At 50.7% G+C, this 22,560-nt stretch overlaps 1 protein-coding gene across 2 annotated transcripts; it reads right to left on the minus strand.

The window, feature by feature from the left end:
* Positions 1-1,379: 1,379 nt before the first annotated feature.
* Fgr (FGR proto-oncogene, Src family tyrosine kinase) lies at positions 1,380-22,307 on the minus strand. 2 transcript variants are annotated; one of them, XM_026391659.1, is made up of 13 exons: positions 22,203-22,307; positions 14,058-14,120; positions 12,904-13,133; positions 12,271-12,373; positions 10,971-11,069; positions 7,195-7,298; positions 6,567-6,716; positions 5,445-5,600; positions 5,174-5,353; positions 4,539-4,615; positions 4,157-4,310; positions 3,197-3,328; positions 1,380-3,097 (listed from the first exon to the last, which is right to left on the minus strand). In XM_026391659.1, the coding sequence occupies exons 3-13, from the start codon at positions 13,121-13,123 to the stop codon at positions 2,889-2,891; spliced, it is 1,584 nt and encodes a 527-aa protein (XP_026247444.1). In that variant the 5' UTR covers positions 13,124-13,133; positions 14,058-14,120; positions 22,203-22,307; the 3' UTR covers positions 1,380-2,888. The 2 variants fall into 2 exon arrangements, with proteins under 2 accessions (XP_026247444.1, XP_026247445.1); XM_026391660.1 differs by lacking the exon at positions 22,203-22,307 and adding an exon at positions 14,691-14,767.
* Positions 22,308-22,560: the final 253 nt, after the last annotated feature.

A 22,560-nucleotide genomic window follows, 5' to 3' on the forward strand; every position in this document is an offset into this window, starting at 1 on the left:
GAGATGGTTTTGTAAACGACTGAAGAGTTTTGTGAACGGTGCAAACCGCAATCAAGGTGACCCGCCTGTAATCTCAGGGAGGCAGGGCGAGGATGTGATTGAAATTGAGAAAGCAGAAGCCTAATCAATTGCATTGTGCTCTATCTGAAGGGAACAGAAGGCTGCAAGGAAATGGGGGAGCAAGGGAGATTCATTCAGCTGCTCCAGGGGGAGAGAGGGGGAATAAAAGAGATGGTAGACACTGGGAGGCTTTGGTGTGCTGAGGAGCAGGGGGGATATGTGAACTTCAGGTGGCTCACTGCCCTGCTGGGTCTTCATGGGAACCACATGGGCATCCACGTAGAAGGCAGAGCCCCAGAAGGCAGATAAAAATATTCTGGTTCCACAATAAGACTACAGAGATTGAGAGCACTGGTTTGGGGGCCAAAATACTTGGTTTAAGCCCCTGCTCTGCCACTTATGCCCTGTCAACCTTGAAAAAGCTGAATTCCTTCACTATGGCTCAGTTTCACTATTGGCAAAATGAAGACAGAACAGCCTCGTCTTTCATAGGGTTCTGTGAGGATGAGATGCCCCATGCACTCAGCAGGATGCTGGGCACAGCGTAAACAATTTGTAAATGGCCATGGCAAAGAGAGCTAATGTGTACTGAGCATATTGTTGCTACTTCACAGATGAGCAAATTGAGGCTTGGAGAGATTAATACTTGCGAAAAAATCCACATTGCCAGCCAGTGGGGGAGGCAGGATTCACAACAGATACTGCAGCTCCAGAGCTGGGCTCTTATCTGCCTACTCAAAGGCAGGTAGCAATGCTGCCCTCTTGCTTACACATCAGGCTGTTGTGAGGTGGATGGTCAGAGTCTAGGGCCCTCGTGAAGAGTTTGCTCCCGAGTGATCCGCAGAGCTGCCTCCCACCTTTATGACAACCTGAGTGGCCACTTGGACTCTTCATTTTTTGTTCCCATCCAACAAACTCCAGCACAGGGAGAGGCACAGGGAACACTTGATTCACATTGACTGCTTTGTCCCCCTTTCCTTAGTGTCTCCAATTTGGGGATATTTACAGGGACTCTTTCTGCCAAAAACTAGGGAAGAAACACACACACATATACACCAAATATACTGTCTTCCCACAGCCTAGAGGCAGTGAGGTCTAGTGAAAAGAACATGGTATTGGTGTAAGGCCTTCCGTATCACATACAGCTGTATGATCCTGCTATATCCATAACCCCTAAAGCTAAGTTTTCTCATTTACCAATGGGGTAATCTTAAAAACAGGCTCAAGACTGGATTAAATGAAAAAAATTTTTTGATGTAAACACATCTGACATTCAGCAAGCAGGCACTTAATAAATGAGTTATTATTATTATTACTATTACCTCTCCCCAACCTGACAGAACTCCTTCAGTGCAAGGGCAGGTCTTATTCATGCTTGTGTTCTCAGGGTTCTGCTTAGCAAAGAGCCTGTCACATAATTGATGCCTAGTAACTGTTTGCCAATTGCAGCAGTGATTCTTAATAAGTCACAGGGTCAACCAACAATTCCTAATGTGAGAAGTGGGAATCCTTATTCTCTGTTCCCTTGTTTCCACAGGGAGGCAAGTCAAGTCCCCAGTTTCCCAAAGGAAGATCTAGAGGGTGGGACAATTTGTCATCTCACAGGTGCAAGGCAAGTTGTTTAGCACCCTTGATTCCAGCCAGTAGGAGCCCTCAGTCATTTTAACATATAAAACTGCTTCCAAAAGCTCCCTGGTGAGGTCCACAGAGTTAGACTAATCCTCAGGCCTCTCCTCTTCCTTCCCCTTCCTTCTACCTTCTTTTGGAGAACCAGCTGCAGAGGGCCCTTTGGGGTGTCCTTCCCTACTGCTTTTGAAAGAGGTTGTTCCAATGTGCCTATGATGAGTGGCAAGTCTCCTGAAATCAGTAAACAACTAGCAAACCCATTGTGCACAGACTGAAGGCCACATTGGTATTGGAGGGGATATTTTGATCCATTTCCAGTTGCCTGTCTTCTCTGCCCATCTCTCCACTCATCCTAAATTCACATGGGGACGAGTAGTAGGTATCCTAAAACTCTGCTCCTTGTGCTTATCAGGTGTTAAGGCATCTCTTACCTTTCCCTCCTGCTCCCAATAGCCAAATCTGTCCTGTTCACCGCACTATTGCTCCAAAGGAAGATTCAGGGAATTTTCTTGGCTCAAAGATTCATATGGTCATTTTCCTCATTTACATAATCAATAAACACACATTATTTAGAGAGGCGACCTCAGCAACTTTCTCCCTCAGATTTGGGTCCGGACCCCAATCCTGGATCACAGCAGTCAACCAGCAGGAAAGGAATCAGGCAAAGAATTCCTCAGTCTGTAATTTACAAGAGAATTGAGAGCAGGGGGCAAATCCTTGGGGCTTGGGCCAGAGAGGAATGACAGGAGGATAGGAAAACAAAGATTGGAGTAAGTGGGAGAAGGGAAATCCATGTTATAAATAAGTAGACAAGGTGTGAGCATTTTTGAAAGGCAGGGGAGAGAGGCCAGAGGCATGTAATCCTCAGTAGGAAAAGAATAAACAACACTTGGGGTCAAAGTCAGTGAGAGATGAACTCTGGGTGTCCGTTTCATCCTCAATCTGAGTGGGGTGTCCTAGATTTAGATTTAAGTGGGAAGGTGAAGAACAGTGCTTGGGGTCAGAGTGGGTGAGGGATGAGCTCTTAACCTCAATTTGCCTCATCTATAAAATGAGTGGGTTGCCCTAGATGGTGTCAGAACACCTGTCCTCTGACATGCTCAGGGTCTATGGGGTTCTAAGCCTAGAGGCTTTGGGACCAGAGTCCTGGGAATTTGTAAAGGGTGTTAGGCAACCAGAATGGTGGCTGATTCCCAACCAGGCTATGTCTGGTCTCCAGGCTGGTACTGTGGTTCTGTGGAGGTGAAGTAGTCTTCTAGGAAGGACTGCAGGTACTCAAAGGTGGGCCGCTCCTCTGGGTCCAGACGCCAGGTCTGTTCCATGACTTCATACAGGGATTCTGGGCAGCCAGGGGGGCATGGCATGTGGTAGCCATGCTCTACCCGTTCCAACACTTCGCGGTTATTCATGCCTGTGGGGTGGTGCTCCGTCAGTTAGGGTACCTGGCCCCTCCCAAAGGAACTGCCAGGAGGAAGCCCTTCCTTGTGACCCTCCCCCAACCCCAGCACACCTGGGTAGGGGACTCGGCCCTTGGTGATGAGTTCAGTAAGCAGGATCCCAAAGGACCACACATCTGACTTGATGGTGAATTTGCCAAAGAGGGCTGCCTCTGGGGCTGTCCACTTTATGGGGAACTTGGTCCCTGGAGAGTTTGGAGGAAAAGGGAAAGTTAGTGAAGGGGGTCCTTGAGAACAGCTGGATTAAGAGAATGGGGAAGTAAGGATCTCGGGGACCCTGAAGACAGTCTTTGGACACAGCAGAAAGGACCTGGTATCTAGTCCTTTATGTGTCTAATATATTGCTAAGCACTTAAAAGACATTGTGATTTTTCATAATAATAACAGCTATGTGCCTAGCTTTTACTACGTGCTAGGCACTGTTGTTTTTTCTTCCTTCCTTTCTCTCTTTCTCCAGAGATCCAGAAGCCAGGGCCAGTAGACAAATGTTCTAGCACTGGGCTGCATCCTCAGCCCCAGGCACTGTTAGGTGATATATATATATATATATATATATATATATATATATACGCATTAATTCATGGAACCCTCATGAAAACTCCATGAGGTAGATACTAGGGTAGGCTACAAAGGAGGTACTGAGTAAAGTAACTTTCCCAGCTCGCACTGCCAACAAGTGGCTGGGATTCATACCAGGAATTCTGGTTACAAGAATTCAGATTCATACACCCTATTTCCTCTAGCTTAAGAATTGTAGTGTGAATAACACATAATAGGTGCTTGGAAAATATTTGTTGACTTACTGTTGTTTGAATATTTTCATTTTAGTTCAGAAAAGGCTGCTCATAAAGGTTAGGTGACTTGCCCATGCCAAATGTCTGGCAAGTGGCTGAGCTGGGATTTGAACCCAGAATTGCCTCTTGAACACAGTGGCAGGGTTTCTGAGTATGCGGAACTCATGGCAGCTCCTTGGAGCTTTACAAACTCTAAGAAGGTGGGGTGAAGATCAGCACCTTGCTGGGGGTTGTACTCATCATCCTTGATGAGGCGGGCCAGCCCAAAGTCAGCGATCTTGCACACCAGCCGCTCCCCAACCAGGATGTTGGCTGCTCTCAGGTCTCGGTGGATGTAGTTCATGAGCTCCATGTAGGCCATGCCCTCAGCTACCTGGCGATGGGGGATAAGGTGTGGGGAGAAGGGAGCTCATGTGGACGCCTCAACTCCTCAGCACCATAGCCTTGGGTGAGGGGTGAGAGTAGCAGTACTCTGCCTTACACCTGATACAGAGGGCGGGGCCGCACTTCCTGGGGTAGGCTAGGTATTTAAGAGGCCGAGGATTTGTGGAAAGATAACAGGAGCAAGATCTGAGAGACAAAGGCTGCTGGCTCAGTTTACCTGGGCTGCCATATCCACCAACTGGGGCAGATTCAAGTTCTGGCCCTCCCGGTCCTTGAGGAACTCCAGCAAGCTACCTGGGGAGACGAAGCCAGAAAATCAGCCACAAGACCCCTACTCCAGGCTGGCCTGCCCTAGATTGTTCGTGCCCCATTCCCGAACCTACCTAATCTAGCCCGGCCCCGCCTCCTGCTCCCAGCCCTTTCACGTGAGTCAGCCCCAGACTCAGGATCCCATCGGACGCCTCAACTCCTCAGTAACTCGCCCAGATGTTGTCCTTGTACGGACTCCGCACACACCTCCGCCTGGGGCCCCCCCGGACACGCCCCACTTAGACTCCGCCCCAGACCCGCCCCAGACAAGTCCGGGATGGTGCGTTCTCCGCCCAAGCCCCACCCACCAGCTAAGCACACCCCCGGAGGCCCCGCCCCGCCCCGCCCGCCCCACATCCCACTTGTTCTAACTTGGCTCTGCTGGGAATCCAGCACTCCTGAGGTTTCGCGTATTCCAGCCTCTCTCTAAGACTCTGTCCATTGTCCGTCGTCCCTTCCCAGGTCGGGGTCCAGGTCCCACCCCGCCTTAACCTCGCACCAACTCCCGCCCTCCCAGGCCCCGCCTCCTGACCCGCCTCTCACCATGGCACATAAACTCCGTCACGATGTAGATGGGTTCCTCCGACACCACAGCATACAGCTGCACCAGCTTGTCATGCCGCAGCAGCTTCATGACCTGCGCCTCCTCCAAGAAGGCCTTCGGGGACATGGTGCCCGGCTTCAGCGTCTTCACCGCCACCTTGGTGCTACCATTCCATGTGCCTGCCCGGTGGCGGCATCTTGTCAAGATTCGCTCCCCGCTAGCCCAGGCCCACGCCCCAGCCCCTGGCCCCAGCTCCGGGGACTTCCGTACCCAGCCACACATCCCCAAAGCAGCCGGTGCCCAGCCGACGCTCCAGCGTAATGGAACTGCGACTGATCTCCCAGGCGTCCTTAGCCAGGCCCAGCGTTTGTGGCTTCATGGTAGTGCAGGCCGCTGTGAGCAGGTGGCACAGCCCATCATTCACCTCTGGGGGTGAGCAGATGGAGGGAGGTTACAGGCAGGCCAGTACACCCCCACACTCCTCATCCCACCCCATTCCCATATCAGACCTCAAGGTCAGTCAATCATAAATAACTAGGGTCCAGGTGAGGTTCCAGTCCAAGACAGAGGACAACTCAGCCCGCTGAGTGTATAAACATTTTGGTGCCTGGGGAAGGGAGTTGCACCCAGAGGGAGAGATGATCCCTATAAGGATTGGGATCTTCTCCTAGGAGGTGGCCTCCAGCTGGGCCTTTAAGGACAGATTCTGACAGGTGGAAATGGGGTTAGGGATTCCAGGCAAAACTGTGGACAAAAGGCCCACTCCTTTCCACGGATCTCATCCTTGGCCTAACCAATCAAGATGGAAACCTGGGCATTGACTCTCACCTTCTCCTCAATCCCAAAGCCAGTTTTCCACAGAGTCAGGCCCCTTCTGCCTCCTCCCCAGGTTCGGAATTGTCTGCTTCTCCTTCACTGTCACTGACTGAATCTGGCCACTATCACCTCTTACCTGGAATGGCCATTGTCCCCTAACAGATCCCTCATTCTGCCTTGCCCCCTGGCATCCAAGCTCCTCTCAGCAACCACAATTTCTCACTGAGGTGCAGACAAATCGGTCAGCCCCTGCTCAGGGCCCTGTGATGGTGACCTTCTGCCCTGGTACCTAGGTGGAGCACTTAGGACATCACTCACACTCAATAGTTTTCAGATTTAGACCTTAAGACAAGAAACTGGCCAATTCTGTGCTCAGACTTTAGGAGATGCTGCTTGCCATGGTGGGGCTTTGCACCTCAGTTTCCTCTGGATCCCACAGAGTAGGATCCTAGGCTGGGAATCTCCATATGTGGGTTCTAATCTCGGCCTGGCTATTATTGCGTTGGGGAAACTTCCTCTTCTCTGAGCCTCAATCTGTCCAACAGGTTTGCTCAGGGATCAGAGGCACCCACTCACCGATATAGTGCTGCACCAGCTCCTGCACTGAATGGAACTGGGCCCTCGTGGTGATGTAGTAGCCACCTGTGTCCAGCTTGCGGATTTTGTAATGTTTGACATGATCGCCTCTGTTCTGGTCCCAATCACGGATGGACAGGGAGTAGGCACCTGTGGGGAAGGGTCACTTTGGATCCACTGTCCTCCTCTCCCTCCCTCATTCTGGGAGCTGGAAGAGGCCCCAAAGACAGGAACTCTGTAGGGTTTTTTTTTTTCCCCCCACTGGAGATTGAACTCAGAGCCTTGCACATGGTAGGCAAGCATTCACCACTGAGCTACATTTCCAACCCTTTCTTTAAAATTTTATTTTGAGACAGGGTCTCTAAATTGCCCTGGCTGGTCTTGAACTTGGATCCTCGTGATTCAGCCTCCTGAGCAGCTGGAATTACAGGTATGTGCCACCACACCTGGCTGAGGCTAGGACTCTTTTTAGTCTGATAGCCATGTCTCTAGAACCCAGAGGCAGCCTGAGCCCTGCCTCTCTACTGGATCCCAGTCTTATCCCTGAACCAAGCACCACTGGCCAATCCTAGCCCAGCCTTAATGGCTGGGCCTCCCAGATGCCAGTGGCATGTGATACAACCCCCACCTTTGGTAGTCTCACTCTCCCGAATGAGAAAGGCCCCTCTGGGGTTGCCTGGTGAGAGAAGCTGCCTCTCTGCATCCTTCCTTCCGATCTTTCCAAAGTACCACCTGTTGGGAAGGACAGGCAAGAATCAGGTACACTCCCTTCAAACCCCCTTCCCCCTGAAAAGCCAGGACTCAATTTCTTCACCTGTAAAATGGAGCTCAAACACCTCCTTCATAGCCTGGTCATCAAGATCATGGAGGAGAGGAGTAGGAAATGCCTGGCACATAGTAGGTGTCACCCCAAAGTTAGGCTTCTCCTCTCTAACCTTTTAAGTATCTCTTGAATTAAAATTGCTAGAACTAAGTCCCCAGTGGCCTCATCAGGGTGTCACAGGTTCCCTTAGTTCATCTCACTGAAGTAAGTCCTCTGTGCACTCATGAGGAAGTTGAGGCTCAGAAGGGAAGTGACCTGCCCATGAGGCTAGCTGATGTACTCCACCTAAAATCCTCTGCCACCTACCCTAGTTCTTTCCCCACCATCTCAAGCAATCACTCAGCTCCCTCCCCAACCCCAGCTCCAAATGCTTCCTCCTCTGGCCTCCAGGACACCCTTTCTTGCTTCTCTTCTCCTTTTTCTCATGGTTCTCAACTGCTGCTTTCCTCTCATCCTCTTAAATTTAGTATTTTTGTCCTGAGTCTTGACTTCAACTTCAGGCCTTACCTACTCCTGCTTTCTCTTGGGGATTCTTTCTGGGATTCAATTATAGCCCTAAATCAACTATGCAAGTCCATTGGGGGAACAGAAGTGACACAGGTGCTATAGAAGACTTGGATGTGGTCTGATCAGTAGATTGACTGACGTGTTACCATTTGGGCTGAATTCAAAGGAGCATAATTTTCAAATCAAGGGAGATAGAAGTCTCAGTGAACTCTGGGAGATTCAGTCCACACCTTCATGCTGGGAACAGTTTGGGGAACAAGGGAGGTATTCTCAAATGGTATGCCCAGGAGGGCAGGCAGAGGGAGGAAGGAGAAACGGTTTAAGGACTGTGTAGACATATTCCCAAGTTTTTTCAAAGCCCTCCTCCTACCTCTACTTTCATAACATAAGCTACTTTCTTTTTTCTTTTTTTATTTTTATTTTTACGTGGTGCTGAGGATCGAACCCAGTGCCTCCTGCGTGCTAGGCAAGCGCTGTACCACTGAGCCACAACCCCAGCCCCATAAGCTACTTTCTTAATAAACAGTATAATAAGAATAACACTTATGTCAGGTTCTGCTTTATATATATGTGTGTGTGTATTCATTTAATTCTTATAATATTACAAGGTAAATGCTATTATTATTAACCCCCACTAGACAGATGAGGAAATTGAGATACCTAGTGGTTAAGCAACTTGCCTGAGGCCACACTGCGATGCCAGAATAGGAACCCCAGCTGTCTGCTCTGGGCCCTGTGATCTTAACTGCTACTCTGCACTCAACCACAGCCTGCACTGGGCACTTCTTAGACATCTTGACATTGCCCCAGGAACCTCCCAAACCTCCGTCCTCTACATTATTACCTCTCCTCTCCTCCATGCCTCCCTCACCCTCTGCAGAAGGCCTTACTCAGCTTGTGCTCTGGACCCTGCCCTTGCTTCCCTCTGCTTGAGGAATTCCCTCACCCTATGCGCAGCCCCCACATGCCCACTTTTCTTCTTTCCCCAAAGGTAACTGCTCTAAGTCCCATCTTTTTTTTTTTTTTTTTGGTAACTGGGAATTGAACCCAGGAGTGCTTAACCACTGTGCCACATCCCCAGCCCTTTTCTATATTTTATTTAGAGACAGGGTCTCACTGAATTGCTTAGGGCTTCACTAAATTGCTGAGGCTGGCTTTGAATTTACGATCTTTCTGCCTTGGCCTCCTGAGCCACTGGGATTAGAAGCGTGTGCCACCATGCTGGCTCTAAATCCCATCTCGCCATCAACATTGCCCTCAGCCTTTCTCACCTTGCCTTCACTTGAAAGTGTACTTCACACTTGCTAGCCTCCCACTCGTCCCAGGCTCTGCTGTCTGGCCTCTGCCCCCATTTCATAGGAAAGATCTCCATCAAGGTCACTCCCATTGCCAAATCCACTGGCAGCCTCTGACATGCTTTCTCATTTCCTGAAACTTCTCGCCCTCCCGGCTGTTTGGTGTTGGCCTGCCCTGCTCCTCCTCACGTCTCCTACGACTCCTTCTCTTCGGGCAGCTTTCCCCTTTTCCCCTTTCCCCTAGGACTTGGGTCCTAGGGCCAACCCCTCACTCTCCTCCCTCTTCCTTCACCCTCCTGTGCAGCTTTAATTATCATCCCTACTCTGAAGAGTCCCACATTTCAACCAGCCCAGGTATGCCATCTGCAAGGGCCACAGCACACAAGGGAAGGAATCTTAAGTACCAATTAGGAAAAGGTGACCTTCTCCTGGACTATGAGCATGGGCTGGGCGCCTCCCATACAAAGCACAGTCTATTCTAATTGTTGGCAGCCTCCTCCACCAGGGTGTTCCTCTAAAACCTCAGTCCAACAAGTCCCCCCCCATAACCCATTACCTCTACTTGCCCCTTTGTCCTATGCCTTAGCACTGGCACCATCACCCACCTGAAGTTGCCCTTGATTCTGCCTACTTTGCACAGCCAAATAACCAATCAATCACCAAGTCCTGGGGATTCCCATTCTGCAAGGACTCTTTTTTTTTTTTTTTTTTTAACCAGGGTACTCGACCACTGAGCCACATCCTCAGCCCTATTTTGTCTTTTACTTAGAGACAGGGTCTCACTGAATTGCTTAGTGCCTTGCTGAATTACTGAGACTGGCTTTGAACTCAAGATTTTTCTGCCTCAGCCTTTCAGGCTGCTGGGATTACAGACCCGCAAGGACTCTTCTATCCTTTCTTTTCTCATAAATGTATGGCACCCAAGAGGATAGATCTTAAAAAGCTTTTATGAACCCCAATCTCCTCATCTATAAAAGGGGGACATTAATAATATCAATAAAGTTATTGTGAGAATTGAATGAATCAAGCTAGGTAAACTATCTGTTACAGGCTCTCAACTATATAAAAGTAGTCAGTGAATGTTAATTCCCTGCTATTTTTTTTTCATTTTTTTTTGGGGGGGGTGCTGGGGATTAAAACCAGGGAGGGCCTTGTGCATGCTAAGCAGGAGGTGCTCTACCACTGAGCTACACCGCAACTCCTCCCTGCCTTCTTTTTTTTTTTTTTTTTTTTTTTTGTGGTACTGGGGATTGAACCCAGGGGCGCTTAACCACTGAACCACATCCCCAGCCCTTTTTTGTATTTTATTTAGAGACAGGGTCTCGCCAAGTTGCTTAGCTTCTTGCTAAATGGCTGAGGCTGGCTTTGAATTCACAATCATCCTGCCTCAGCCTCCCAAGCTGCTGGGATTACAGACATGTGCCACCATGCCTGGCTCCACTTTATAGTTCTTTAAAGCTCACACACAGTTGCCATCATTGAGGGCCAGGCAATTGCTGCAGGACTATCTGGCTTCATACAGCAGCTCTGCAGCTCACTAGCCATGTGGACACTGAGCCTCAGCTTCCTCATTTGTAAAAGAGGTAATAATAGAAGCCCTTTAAAGAGCATCCAGCACACAATACCTGCTATATATGTATTATTCACTATTATTTTCATCATTATTGTCTCATTTTATTCCCACAGTAACCTTATAAAAGTGTAGACAAGCGGGCAGGCTCAGAGTTTGGACTCCAGGATCTTATCCATAGGGCCGGCCTCCCCGCCTTCCCCACTCACTCTTCAGCTTGGATGGAGTCCACAGGAGCCACATAGTTGCTGGGGATGTAGCCAGTTTTTCCGGAGCTGAGAGACCGTGCCTCCCACCAGTCACCTTCACTGCAGGCATAGAATAGGGTGGTGAAGGGTTAGTCAGCGGCAGCTCCAACCCCTGGGGCACACAGAAGCCAGACAGGGCCATGCTGATTGGCTGGATACTGGCCCTTCCAACCCCTCATCTAGAGACTCCCCCGTCTGGATCAGCTCTGCTCCCAGCCACTGCAGCTGTCCCAGGAGGGCTATTCTCTGAAGAAGGAATCAGTTTGAGGACATCTGGATCTCCTGGCTTCTTTTTTCTCGCTCCTTACCTGGGCAGGAGTGAGTCAGCTAACTGGGTCTCTTGCCCCACTGATGCTCCCCCACCAATGGTTTTATATTTCCTTCTAGATAAAATCCAGACAGCTCATTCTTCTTCTTTTGTATTTCCTTCTAGATAAAATCCAGACAGCTCATTCTTCTTCTTTTTTCCTTCCCCGTGCTGGGTATGGAACCCAGGACCAGGCACATGCATTCCCAGCTCCTGGATCTCAATCTTTATGATCTGCCCAGACCTAACTGCTTGGTGGTTTCCAGAAGCCATCATTTATTCTCATTCTCTCTTCCTCCTTTCTCACCTCTTCCTTCACTCTTGGTTAATTTCTCTAATCTCATCTTTAAAATCATCTCCTCCAGGAAGCCTGCTCTGATCACCACTACCCTGGACACCAAATTTGGTGTTCTTTTGTGCCCATATTTCCTCATGTTCCCTCCACCACAAAGTAGTCACCCACGTTTTTGGTTTTGTTTTTTTGTTTTTGGATGTGTATGGTACTGGGGGGGAACCCTGGGGCACTCTATTACTGACTTACACCCCTAGCCGGCCTGCTCCCTCCCTCCCTTCCCTTCCCTTTCCTTCCTTTCTTCCTTCCTTCCTTCCATTTTTTCTTTCGAGACAGGATCTTGCTAAGTTGCTCAGGCTGGCTTTGAACTCGTGGCCCTCCTGCCTCAACCTCTGTAGATGGGATTAACCCCACCTCTGCCGCCATGATCACCCAGTGTTTTTTGTTTGGTTTGGTTTTTTAGTGCTGGGAATGGAACCCAAAACCCTGCATATGATAGAAAAGTGCTCTACCACTGAGCTGCACCCCCAGGGGTTTTATTGTCATGCATATGTGTCCCCAACTTGTCTGAAGCTTTCTGAAGACAGGGACCAGGTAGAACTCTTCTCGGGGTCTTGCTCCCAGCCCGCCTGGGGCCTGAACTAAGTGGCCTGGTCACTTACGTGTTGTTCAGGATGTGGAACTTCTCGCCCTTGGTGAAGGTAAGGTCATCCTCTGTCCGGGCCTCATAGTCATACAGGGCAATGAACATGGTCACCCCAGTCCCTGCAGAGTCAGGGTTGCTCAGTAGAATAGGGAACAGAACAGAGCACCAAGGGTGCTGCACACCGAGATTCCTATTCCCCAGCCAGACACTGTGCCTCCCTACTGCCACAGAGCCCCAATTTTGCCAGAGGCCTTTGGAATCCAGTGGATTTTGGATTCAAAATTCACCTTGGCCCCAACATAGATTTAGGATACACAGCTTCATGCCCTTCTTACCCTGGGGAGTCCCCAAATTGTCTACTTCTCCTCTTCCCCACCAAGAAGACCCCCCCAACCTGGGAAGTGGCACCTGAGAGGCCAGAGGCATCTTCATTGAGGTGCCTCTCTCAGATGAGAACAGAGCTCCATCTCCCTCTCAGACTGGGGTTTCAGGGTAGGGCTGTGCACACTCCCTCAATCTGGGTAAGCTTGAGAGGACAGTTGCATCTTCCACATTAGTCTGGAAGCTTCTAAGGACAAGTCCACATGTCCCCTTCCCTCAGTTTCTCTTAGGACCCAGGAAGCACCTGTCTCCAGGCCTCTGGACTCACCTGAAATGCCCCTGATGGTGCCACTATCAAGGAAGGCAGGGCTGGTGGGCTGGGGGGTAAAGTTGTTATAGTTGGGGATTTGGGCAAAGGAGGGTGCAGGCCGGGCCTGAGTGGGGTCAGGGCCATAGTGATCTGCAGCCCCATAGCTCTTGAAGTCCCCTTCCAGGCCAGCATCTTCCTTGGGCCCCGGCTCCACCTTCTTGCAGAACACACAGCCCATTCCAGGAACCCTGCCGCAGAATGGGGGTGTGCCTCACTCAGGGGCCCTTGCCAAGTGCACCACCCTATGCACACATGTGTGCACAGGCACACACACACACACACACTTGCACAGGCACCAAGCTCCCACTCATGGGCCTGGATTAGGATCCTCCCTAGTAAGGGACAAAGGTGCAGCAGGGCCATTTTTGGGTCCGCTTCCATGTGTTTGAATAGAGTGTGTCTCCTCAGTGCTTGTCTCCCCACACATTCCTGGGGCTGATGTTTTACATTGGATGGTGCTGTGTAGATTTACATATTTTTGCCTCCCATTGCTTTGAAATGTTGTTTCTGTGGCTCCTTCTGGGTGCTTGTGCATGTGTCTTTGTGTGTCTCTAAGTGTGTTTAATTGTGTGCATGCAGTTCCTGGTGAACATCTGTATGTGCAGGTTGGTGTGTACAGAGTTTGTGTGAAGGTCTGCAGGTGTGTTTGGCTATGTGTGTGCACATCCATATGAGCGTGTGAGTATGTGTTTCTGTGTGAGTGTCAGTCTGTGTATGTGTGCGTGTGTACAGGTCTGTATGAGTGGGTGTCTCTGGTCTGTGTGTCTGTAACCATGAACACAGCTCTGGGTGGAAGCTTTTGAGCTTGTCTCTGAGCATGCCTGTGTGTGTGTGTGTCTGTGTGTCTGTGTCTGCATGTTTGCGTTTGAGTGTGTAAGAGAGCTGTGTGCCTGCACCTGGAGATTCCCTGCAGAGGGGGATCAAGGCCATTTCCTGTCTTGGGTCCAGCCTCAGGCCTCTCAAGCTGCCTCATTCTGGCTCATCCATCCGTTACCTAGCAACAGGGCCCTTGTAGGAGGAGGGGGCTGTGAGGCGGTTGTGGGGCCAGGAAGGCCACCCCCACCCTGTTTCCTGACCCTAAATGCCTTAGTTCTCCCCCCTGCCCCACTCACCCCACAGGCCCTGACTCCTGGGTCAGTAGGGCTGCTGCATCGTCCTTGGGAGGGGCTGGAGACCTGAGGGCGAGACAGAAGGACATGAAAGATGAAGGTCCTGCCAATGTTCCTGGCAGCCAGCTGCCCGGCTCCTGCCCTCTTCAGGAAGCCAGAAGGTCTGGGCTCCACCCCAGCATGACTTCTGCCTTCATTTTCCATCCCACCACCCCTGGTACACTTACACATCCACCCTCTCACGTAGGCCACACCACCCACACCAACTCTCTCACACTCAGATCCCCCTGACACCAACCCATGAACACACACACCAGCACACAGTCACACAACACCACTTACAGCATATGCTTGCGTGAGTGTGCTTGCCAACACCACCACACACCAGCACAGCTCCAACAAGCCCAGGCTCTGATGCACGACAGCCCCCACACACGTCCACAGGCGTGGATGCCTCCCAGGTTAACACTCTCACACTCAGATGCTCATATTTTTGTATTTAGACCCGTGTCTCTAATTGGATTTCTATCAAGCTATGCTCCGCTCCCTGGAACCTTGCCTCTGCTCCCGGCCTGGGCTGGGCAAACCCCAGCAGCCCCTAGGATCTCTGGTGCCAGAACAAAAGCAGACACTTACCTCCAGAGCTCCACTCCTAACCGCACGTCAGAGAAAGGTTTAGGGCAGCAGTTAGGGCCAGTAGTCCCCTGGGGAGCTCCCCAAATGAACCAAGCCTTCCCTAGCAATAGTGTCCTCTGAGCAACAGGGTAGGGAGGTCATTGAGCAAGGGGTCCCCACCCCTCCTCCTCTGGGCCAGAAATTCTGCCATTGCAACACTCAGAGAGGAACTGCCTGGGGAGAGGGCTCTGTTTCCTAAGATGTGAGAGGAATGGAGAGCTGTAGGGTGGGGCCATCACCAAGAACCCCAGTCTCCCAGAGAGGGGTCTGAAGATCTTGGAGATAGGGGGGCTCTAACTTGCCTCCTTTGGCCCCCTCTTGCCCTCCTCTACAAAGAGACTCTTCCTCTTTTCTCAGAATCCTGCCCTTCCAAACCAACACCACCAGTCTTTTCCAGGAGACCTTCGTACATTTAACAGGTTCAGTTGCCTGTGGACAGTTCTGTGAGACCAGTGGCCAGACCTCTGCCCCAGCCCCACCAGCCCCTCTCACCCTTCACTGGAACTGTTCTGTCATGGGGCGGAGGGTGACACCCATGTGGTGAACTGTGAGGACAGTTGTGGTGAGAGGTCTGCCCTCAAATAGGCCGCGTTCTCTAGACTCCCACTGAGACCTTTGCCCCAGGACCCTTCTCCTGTGAAACCACTGTCTGAAAGGCCGGGTTGCAATGTGGTTGGGGCAGGGGAGAGAATAAAGGAGGAGGGGAAGGAGACATCTAGGACCGAGTTGAAGGAACTTTAGGGAAGGTGAGAGGAGAGATGGGATGGATATGAAAGCAAGGGTTCCAAGGTAAGAATGAAGGTCTTCTCACAGGAAGACAAGCACATACCTCAAAAGCTGCACCGAGCTCACGCCAACCCACACAGGCCTCTTGACACATTCTTGGACATTGTCTCAGCCGCATACCACACATCATACAGACTCTGAGCTCCTCTGTGCTGATTTCCAGACACATACATCTTCAAGTGTTCACACGCCACATAAACAAGAACTTCCAGCCCTCATCCATCTGTACATAGACATACACACAGCCTCTCCACAAGAACAGTAAATATGGCTGGCTTCTGTAATTCCAGCAACCTGGGAGACTGAGGTAGGAGGATTGAAGGTTCAAGGCCAGCCTCAGCAATTTAGTGAGGCCCTAGGCATCTTAGTGAGAGCTTGTCTCAAAAAAAGAAAAAAAAGAAAAAAAGACTGGGGATTTGGCTCAGTGGTTAAGTGCCCTTGCCCTTGGGATCAATTCTTGGTACCAAAAAAAAAAAAAAAAAAAAAAAACCAGCAAAATATGGAATTTATAGCATTTTCTATGTAGCTGCCAGTATGTTAAACACTACCAATACCACCTCACAACTACCCTATAATTTAAATTTTTTTTTTGTACTGGGGATTGAACTCAGGGGCACTCAACCTCTGAGCCACATCCCCAGCCCTATTTTGTATTTTATTTAGAGACAGGGTCTCACTGAGTTGCTTAGGGTCTTGCTAAATTGTTAAGGCTGGGTTTGAACTCTCTGTCCTCCTGCCTCAGCTTTCCAAGCCACTGAGCTTACAGGCATGCATCACTGCATCTGGCAGCTCATGTGTTTTTTGTTTTTTGGGGTTTTTTTTGGTGGTGCTGAGGATTGAACCCAGGGCCTTGTGCCTGTAAGGCAAGCACTCTATCAACTGAGCTATGTACCCACCCCCCCACTCCCAAGTAGTTTTTGTCAGAGAGAAAAAGATGAGAAAAAGAGAGAGAGAGAGAGAGAGAGAGAGAGAGAGAGAGAGAGGGAGAGGGAGAGAGAAAGTAGGGGTGGGGTGGGCAAAGACTGAGAGAGAAATAAAGAAAGATTAAAAAAAAAAAAAAAAAGCCAGAGAGACAAGAGGATGGGAGGAAAAAAATCAAGCCCTGATTTGTAGCATTTGCTGATGTCCCTGGTGTAAATACTCCCACCATGGCTGACTTAAGGCTACTGAAGTGACTTCCGGGAGGCAGAGCTGGAAAGGGATGCAGAGAATCAGCTCCCCTCAGCCAGTACCAGGCATCTCCCACCCATCACCACCAGAGAGAGACCCCAAAAAAATGCAAAAAGAAAAGTGGAGACAGAAATGCAAGGTAGAAAGAAGACCAATGGAGAGATAGAAACAGAAAAAGAGAAAGGAAACGATGAAAAGAAAGGTCAGTGACAGAAAACCAAAGAGACTACAGAGCCAGAGGTGGTGGGGAGCCAACAGGACTAGAGAAAGCAGGCTGTGTCCTCTCTGCTCAGGCATCTGCATGAGAATAGCCCCCAGGACTCTTTGCCCCTTGCTCTGATCCCAACTCTCCTGCCACCAATTCTCTAGACTTCCTCAAAGTCTGGATGACAGTCATTATTAGTAAAAATGTGCTAATTTATTAAACATTTACATAGTGGTTGGCATCATGCCATGCAATTCCTATGCATGATCTCAGTTGGTGACCTTATGAAATAGGTTTATTTAATTTTTAAGTTGTTGATGGACCTTATTTTATTTATTCACTTATATGAGGTGTTGAGAATCGAACTAGTGCCTCACATGTACTAGGCAGGCACATTACTACTCAGCTACAGCCCCAGCTTGGTAGATTTTATTTTTAAGCTTTATTTTACAGAAAGGAAACTGAGGCACAGCTGTTAGTAACTTGCCCAAGATTACATTTGCAGCAGGAGGTCAATCATTTGGTTCCAAAGCCCACCTAGGCACTGTTCTATTTTGTGGTTCTAGTAGAAGCAAGGATGTGTGTCCCTTTGTGAGTGCCTGATGTGTGCCAGGCCCTGTGCTACATGCTGTATATTGTGGTTATGGCCCAGAGAGAGAAACTGATCTGCTCTGTCTCTTTTCTGGGAGACCCTGAATTGGCTACCTGCTATCACCAGAAAGGGAGTGACTCAAAGAATGGCCACCAGCATTCTGGGCACTGCAGGACCTGGAGCCTATTTGTGAATTTTTTGTGTGTGCGTACTGGGAATCAAACCCAGGGCCATGTGTATGCTAAGCACGTACTCTACCACTGAGCTATAACCCGTGTCCAGAGTATGTTCCTTGAACATCTGGTTAACAGGAATAGGTTCTCAGAGCCCCATCAGGATCTAAATCAGATTACAGGTATCAGAGCTGAGATCCAACCTTAGATCACGGTACTCCTTAACTTCAACATCCACCCCTCGGTGACCCTCTCTAGGTCTGTTCTTTAGATGAACATCAAGGCCTCAGAGTCTCAGTTTTCTTTTCTGTACCTTCCATGCAGAACTGTTGTGAGAACTTCATGTGACAAAGCTCTTGCTTAGTGTGCCATGGCTAAGTTAGGCTGAGACCCACCAAAGCAGAGTAGCATGGCTTCCAGGGACACTTGTTAATCTACTCTCCTCTTGTATGTAGGTGGGCAGTGACTTGCCTGTCACAAAGCCAGGCAGAAGATTCAAAGCCAGGACTATGAATCAGTCCAGAGTCCTGTTCCTGGCACTGTGGTGGTGTTCTCCAAAGCCCAAGCAAGATCATGCTGTCCGTGAATAGTGAATTTCATTCTCCCTACTCAACCCCCAGACAACTGAAAACATCATCCCTGACATGTCACATGGCAGCTAACCACCCAGCAGGGAATCTGTCTCCCACTCATCCCTACCTTATACATAGGAGCTCCAGGCCCACCCATTTTTTTTTTTTTTTTTGTACTAGGGATTGAACTCAGGGGCACTCAGCCACAGAGCCACACCCACAGCCCTATTTTGTATTGTATTTTATTTTTTGTACTGAGGATTGAACTCGGAGGCACTGGACCACTGAGCCACATCCCCAGCCCTATTTTGTCTTTTATTTAGAGACAGGGTCTGACTGAGTTGCTTAACGCCTCACCATTGCTGAGGCTGACTTTGAACTCACAATTCTCCTGTCTCAGCCTGCAGAGCTGCTGGGATTACAGGCATGAGCATGGCCCAGCTCCAGCCATCCTTTTTTGAGGGCCATACTTCCCAAAGGCCTTCAGGGCTTTGATGTAGGCACAGGATGTCCTGCCCTCTCAACCCCTGCCAAGGATCTGGGGATCAGGAGACAGATTAAGGCTCATATTCTACTCCTGCCTGACAACTAGCTTGAGATATTGGGCAATTCATCTCTCTGAATTGACGTTTTTTGCCTATAAAACAGGAATACAAATTTCTACCTCACTGGGTTGTTCCTGAGCATCAAATGCTGTCAAGCCCCTGAGTATCAGGCACACAGTAGGTGCTCAGTGAACTTTCACTTCCTTCCTGTCCCTTTGAAGAAAGGGGGGTATTGTAGGGGGAGAGGTGAGAGTGCAAGATTGGGCGGGGTTGACAAGAAAGAGAAGTTCCCAAGCAAGGTGGGAGTGCCTAGCAGGCCTGGGGATTTCACCAAAAGGGAACTGGGACTTGGGGCAGTGGCAGGAAACCACCATCCTGCAAGAGTTCCGGCTTCTCCTCAGGCTCCTGGCTAAGCAGGGGCAGGCCCTAGGCTGGAGGGGCAGAAGTAAGTCTAAGGTCTGCAGACTCCCACATCCCTCTCAAGCCCTGAGCCCTAGCTGAGGGCTTCCATCCTTGCCTGCAGTCCTCTCACTGAGTCCTGCCACCCACATGACTCAAGGGCCCTTACTGAGCCCTCATTTCCCTCACTGAGGCCCTCAGCTCTCATCAACCCTCTTGTATCTCAACCTTCCTCTCTTGAGGCCTCACAGCTCTCCCCACCCCTGAATGTGCAGAGGCTAAGACTTACCCCATGAGACGCACTCTGTCACCCCTGATAAGGCCAGGGGAGTGTGTAAGTGCACATGCGTGTGTGTGTCTGCGGATAAGTGAGGCCTCTGTGTGACACACTAGTTCTACCCTCCACATGGTCTCGAGGATAGAAGCTGAGTTTTTTCCACATTCTTTTGGGTAAATTTTTTCCACCAATCACTGAAAATCTGCTCACTAACCTCTAAAACAGGGGTCTTTTCATCCTGCTGGCTTGAGACTCAGGAGAATGGGAACCATGAGTAGTTTGGGGGGAATTAAGGGAATCAGATCTAGGTTTCATAGGTGGCCAAATGGGAAGTGCCCCCAGGGGTCCTGCTGGGGTAGGGTGGGAGGCATCTTGCCCTCTCCTATCTTGGCCAACCCAGTCTGCTCTGTAAGGAAAAGGCTTTAGCTCCTCCTTCCTTTCCCAGATCTGGATTTCCGTACCCATCGTGCCAAGGTCTGGCCGTTTCCTTTGGCACATCTGCCCCAGGTGGCTACAAAGAACACCCTAAACAACAACACATAAGCTCCAGGCTCAAGCTCATTCACTCAAAGCCCAAACCAAACTCACTAACACTCACACCCTCACTCACAGCTTCATACCCACTGCTGAGAAGGAGCTAACCTTAAACCCACGGGCCCCACCTTTTCCTTCCCATTCCACCATCCCCCTCTCCAGAGGCCATATGAGTTTAGTCAAGAATGGAATGGGGCTGGACACTTTGGCACACACCTGTAATCCCAGTGGCTCCAGAGGCTGAGGCAGGAGGATCACAGAGTTCAAAGCCAGCCTCAGCAAAAGTGAGGTGCTAAGCAACTCAGTGAGACCCTGTCTCTAAACAAAATATAAAAGAAGGCTGGGGATGTGGCTCAGTGGCTGAGTGCCCTTGATATACCAATATCAATACCAACACCCTATACCAAAAAAAAAAAAAAAAAAAAAGGAATGGGGACTCAGGCCTCAGCTCTGGCTACTTCCTGCACCATAATAAAATGAGATATCCTGGATTCAGGGCCTCTACTGCTGGCCCTGCAAGTCACTGACTTCCAAATCTGCATCCATCCATGAAGTGGCAACAGAGCCCTGCTCTTCCATCCCCACCACAAACCTAAAGATGCAAAGGCCTCAAGATCCCTGAGAGACCATAGGCCTGAGGGGCAGCCAACCTGATGTGGCACATGGAGGATGGGGACAGATCCCAAACCCTGCTGGGATCCCTAGTATGAACTCTCAGCAGATACACAGTAGATGCCAACTATGTGCTGCTGGTCCCTGGAGGTGCTGTCAGTAAGACGCAGGCTTTTGGCTCCCCCATCAGGTTTTGAGAAGGTGAAGGACAGTGATAACCTTAACCCCTTCAGCAAAAGCGCTTTATCTGTAGTCCCAGCTAGTAGGCAGACTGAGGCAGAGGATTCTAGGGCCAGGCCAGTCTAGGCAATTTAGCAAGACCCTGACCCCAAATAAAATAAAAAGGGCTGGGGATGTAGCTCAGAAGTAGAGCTTTAGCCTAGCCTGCCTGAGGCTCTGGGCTCAATCTCCAGTAGAGCAAAACAAAACAAAAACTGCTTTTCTGCAGGTGATTCATTCGCAAGGGGGAAAAATAATTTCTCCGCGTAGTTCAAATGAGAAAGAGACTGAGAGAAGTCCTGTAACTTGCCTTTAGTCACACATCAATTAAGAACCCAATCTTGCTAAGAACCCAGCTCTCTGAGACTGCAGATCCCTCACTCCAGGATCCCTGAATCCTGAATGCCATCTCCACACTCCTTGGTTGGGCAGCATGCCCCCGACTGAGGATCCAAAACCCGGACGAAAGCGGGACCAAAGGGGGCCGCCAGCAGTGAGCCTGCAGTGACCCAGCGCCCGCTGGCCTCTCCGCCCTCTCGTTGCCATGGAAACAGCCCCTCCAGGCATTCGCGGTCAAAGGCAGGATTTCCGTCGGGGCGGCCAGCAATTCCCGGATCCCGAGGGGAATGCGGACCTAGACCGCTACTGCCGGCGGGGAGGGGGCGCCCCGAGAGGCCGGTCCCTGCTGAGGGCGGGGACTTCCCCAGGAAGCTGGGACCCACGCTTCTAGCGCCTTGAAGGAATCCCCTGCCACCGGAGCCCGCCCACCACTGCCGGACCGAGGGTCTGGGGGCTGCAGTCGTGGCTGCCTCGCCTACCTCGCCGGCCACCGGCCTCACCCCGACTTCTGCCGATTCCGGACAAGGGGCATTCCTGGACCCCCGGGACTATGCCCCGTACTGCGTCCTCCACAAATCATCCTCCTTGCCCCCCTTCGCGTGAGCTCCCGCGCCGGATCCTGCCAGGACCCTCCACCTAGTCCCCCTCTATCAGAGCTCTCAGCGTCTCCCTAATTTCTCACTCTCAAAGTCCCCTCCACTTCTCCCCAAGACCATTTTGGGGTTCCCCTGAGCCCCTTCCCTTGACTCTACTCAGTCTATCAACCTCACTCCCTAGGCTCCCTTCATTCTCCCCATCAGACCTTTTTGGGGGGTCTCTTTAGTTTGCTTTCTCCATATTTTCTCAGCTCTCTCCCCAAATTTTATCAGCCTCACTCTGCAGGTCTCCAGTGTTCCTCCTTAAGCCCTTTAGGGGTGGTATCCCTGGAGGTCAGCTCCCTGAGTCTGCTCCCCAAGTGCAAGCTCAATCCCGGACGATCTAGAGTGTCCCTGCGGGACCGGGAGGGGCACCACCTGCCCATCCCAGCCCCCACCTGTCACGGCCGCCTACCTGGTCCCAGGGGAGCCCGCTTCTGACCGACCTGGGGCGACCCAGCCCCGGTTCCCAGAAGCCACAAGTGCTGACGTGGGGGAGAAGTGGGGTGCTGCCCGCCTCTGCCCGCTGCCCCTTCTGGGCAGAGAGGAGGAAGCCGCCTCGGACTTCTCTCTTATTGCGGTAGCGGCGGCGGCGGGGAGAATTCGCAGTCACGCCCCATCCCCAGGCCAGCAGCCCGCAGCGGGGAGGGGCCCCCAGATCCCAGCCCGCCCGCCCCCACTTTCCGCCTTCCCAGGTTACCTGGGGTCGGCTCTCCCAGCCCCCTGCCCACACTCCAGCCCCTCCCTGCGACCTGAATGCTCTGCGATGCCTT

This window comes from Urocitellus parryii, chromosome 11 (genome assembly GCF_045843805.1).
Source record: "Urocitellus parryii isolate mUroPar1 chromosome 11, mUroPar1.hap1, whole genome shotgun sequence".
NCBI lineage: Eukaryota > Metazoa > Chordata > Mammalia > Rodentia > Sciuridae > Urocitellus > Urocitellus parryii.

Excerpts from the sequence above, each read along its gene's own strand:
- Fgr (XM_026391659.1), bottom strand. The coding sequence starts at position 13,123 with ATGGGCTGTGTGTTCTGCAAGAAGGTGGAGCCGGGGCCCAAGGAAGAT. Across the intron at positions 7,299-10,970 it reads GACTCCATCCAAGCTGAAGA|GTGGTACTTTGGAAAGATCG; the intron begins GTGAGTGGGGAA and ends CCTTCCCAACAG. Across the intron at positions 3,329-4,156 it reads TGAGTACAACCCCCAGCAAG|GGACCAAGTTCCCCATAAAG; the intron begins GTGCTGATCTTC and ends CAAACTCTCCAG.